The 2,480-nt window shown below is 64.7% G+C and overlaps 1 protein-coding gene across 1 annotated transcript; it reads left to right on the top strand.

Moving 5' to 3' along the window:
• Nucleotides 1-1,152: 1,152 nt before the first annotated feature.
• On the top strand, nt 1,153-2,250 carry LOC309580130 (urotensin-2 receptor-like; the record flags this gene model as incomplete). Its single annotated transcript, XM_082293908.1, has 1 exon — nt 1,153-2,250. The coding sequence occupies one exon, from the start codon at nt 1,153-1,155 to the stop codon at nt 2,248-2,250; it is 1,098 nt and encodes a 365-aa protein (XP_082150034.1).
• Nucleotides 2,251-2,480: the final 230 nt, after the last annotated feature.

Raw genomic sequence — 2,480 nt, 5'->3', positions numbered from 1 at the left:
AATTCCTATTGGAAATCAATGGTAGCTGAGGAAATGCAGCATTCTGCTACCCTTGGAACATTATCCTTGGGCTATGGGCTGCCCTACCTCTGCTTTCTCTAAAATAAAATGGAAATGTAAGGTGCTTATTGATTTTGCAACTGTCCCCAGACTTCTTGCCTAAGGGGAAAAGTTGTCCCTGTGAACCTCATATTCATCCCACTCTGTGCTTCGCCTCTTCAGAAGAACCAGCCACCACCAAAGCTCGAATTTTAAATCTTAAGACAGCACTGTCGTGCTTTTCAGGGTAAAATTCAAAATACGAGCTGTTTACAGGGAGAAATGAGGCTGTTTCAGCCCGGGTTCGGTATCCACTTCAGCCTCTCTCCGAGCGCATCTGGAGCGCCCTGCGCGGGGCACCTGCGGAGCGCGGCTGCCTCCGGCTCTCCCTGTGGGCCACTGACACCTCTTTGCCCGATAGCCTGAAGCACAGCGCCGAGCCCCATCGCCAGCGATGCCACCGCGGCAGGAAAGCGCCAAATTCCAGCGGAGTGCCCAGGAAAACTTTTCAGGCAGCGCCCTTAGGCTGACGCTGCCCGGCGGGGCTCGTTCCGCGGGGCGCTCCGGACCCGCTCCCGGCTCGGGGAGCCCCGCTCTCGGAAGGGAGAGTCCCGTCCCGAGCTCGGGGAGCTCCGTTCCCGGCGGGGAGAACGCCTTTCCCGGCGGGGAGAGCTCCATTCCCTCTCGGGGAGCTCCGTTCCCGGCGGGGAGAGCTCCATTCCCGCTCGGGGAGCTCCATTCCCGGCGGGGAGAGCGCCGTTCCCGGCGGGGAGAGCTCCATTCCCGGCGGGGAGAGCGCCGTTCCCGGCTCGGGGAACCCCATTCCCGGCTCGGGGAACCCCATTCCCGGCTCGAGGAGCCGTTCTCTGCAGGGTCCCCTCCCGGGCTGAGAGCGGCCCCGCACGGCACCTGCCGGCCCCGCACGGGCGGGGTTCGGGGGGGTCCCCGCGGTCGCTGCGGGCGCGGAGCGGGGGAGCCCCGGCGGGGCGGGGGCGGCCCTTCCCCCGAGGGCAGCCCGGTTCAGCCCTGCCTCCCGCGGGGGGCGGAGCGGCCGCCGCCGGGGCCGGGAGCTCCGGGGCCGGTGCGACGGTGCCGGGGCCGCCGCCGCCGCCCATGGAGCCCAACGGGACGGCGGCGGCGGGGGGCAACGGGACGGCGGCGGCGGGCGGCGGGGGTGCCCCCGGGGGCGGCCCCCTGCTCATCCCCTCGGCCTTCGGGACGGTGCTGTCGGTGATGTACGTGGCCGGGGTGGCCGGCAATGTCTACACGCTGGTGGTGATGTGCCACTCGGCGCGCTGCGCCGCCCCCATGTACAGCTCCATCGTCAGCCTGGCCCTGGCCGACCTGCTCTACCTCTCCACCATCCCCTTCATCGTCTGCACCTATCTGGCCCAGGACTGGTACTTCGGGGACCTGGGGTGCCGCATCCTGCTCAGCCTGGACCTGCTCACCATGCACGCCAGCATCTTCACCCTCACCCTCATGTGCACCGAGCGCTACCTGGCCGTCACCCGGCCCCTGGACACCCTGAAGCGGTCGCGGGGCTACCGGAAGGTCACGGCGGGGGCTGTCTGGTCGGTGTCGCTGCTGCTCACGCTGCCCATGATGCTGATGGTCACGCTGACCGAGGGGGGCAAGGCGGAGGGCAAGGTGAAGAGGATGTGTGCGCCCACCTGGAGCGTGGATGCCTACCGGACCTACCTGACCGTGCTCTTCAGCACCAGCATCATGGCCCCGGGGATCATCATCGGCTTCCTCTATACACGCCTGGCCAGGACCTACCTGGAGTCCCAGAGGAACCCCCCGCACAAGGAGAAGAGCAAGAGATCCCCCCGGCAGAAGGTCCTCATCATGATTTTCAGCATCGTTCTGGTCTTCTGGGCCTGCTTCCTGCCGTTTTGGATCTGGCAGCTGGTGCGCCTCTACAGCAGCTCCCTGCAGCTCACCACCCAAACCCAGAAGTGCATTAACTATCTGGTGACCTGCCTGACCTACAGCAACAGCTGCATCAACCCCTTCCTCTACACCCTGCTCACCAAAAACTACCGGGAGTACCTGCGCAACAGGCACCGCAACTTCTACAGGTTCACGTCCTCCTTCCGCAAGAGGGGCTCCAACCTGCAGTGCTCCTGGGGACGGTCCATGTCCTCCAGCAACCAGTACGACTACAGCTCGGAGGCGCTGGGCATGGCCACTCTCAAGGACAAGTGAGGAAGAGGAGGCGCTCCGGACACACCAGGACCAGCAGAGCGTCCGGCCAAGGTAGGGCTTTGGGACCCCCTAGCCCTGAAGGGTCCTAAAAACTCATTTCTGGTGCTCTCTCTAGCGAGGGGCAAGAAGCTGTGTGAATCCAAATGCTGTGAGATGAGTCTGAATTTCCATCTGGCTGAGAGCTGTTGGGGGGGTCCTGCCAGGAGCCAGCAGCCACTCAGGACAAATCC

The sequence above is a fragment of the Coloeus monedula genome (genome assembly GCF_965178545.1).
Source record: "Coloeus monedula genome assembly, chromosome: 19".
NCBI lineage: Eukaryota > Metazoa > Chordata > Aves > Passeriformes > Corvidae > Coloeus > Coloeus monedula.
The sequence above is the reverse complement of the archived record's forward strand: the minus strand, read 5'-3'. Positions and strand labels throughout refer to the sequence as shown.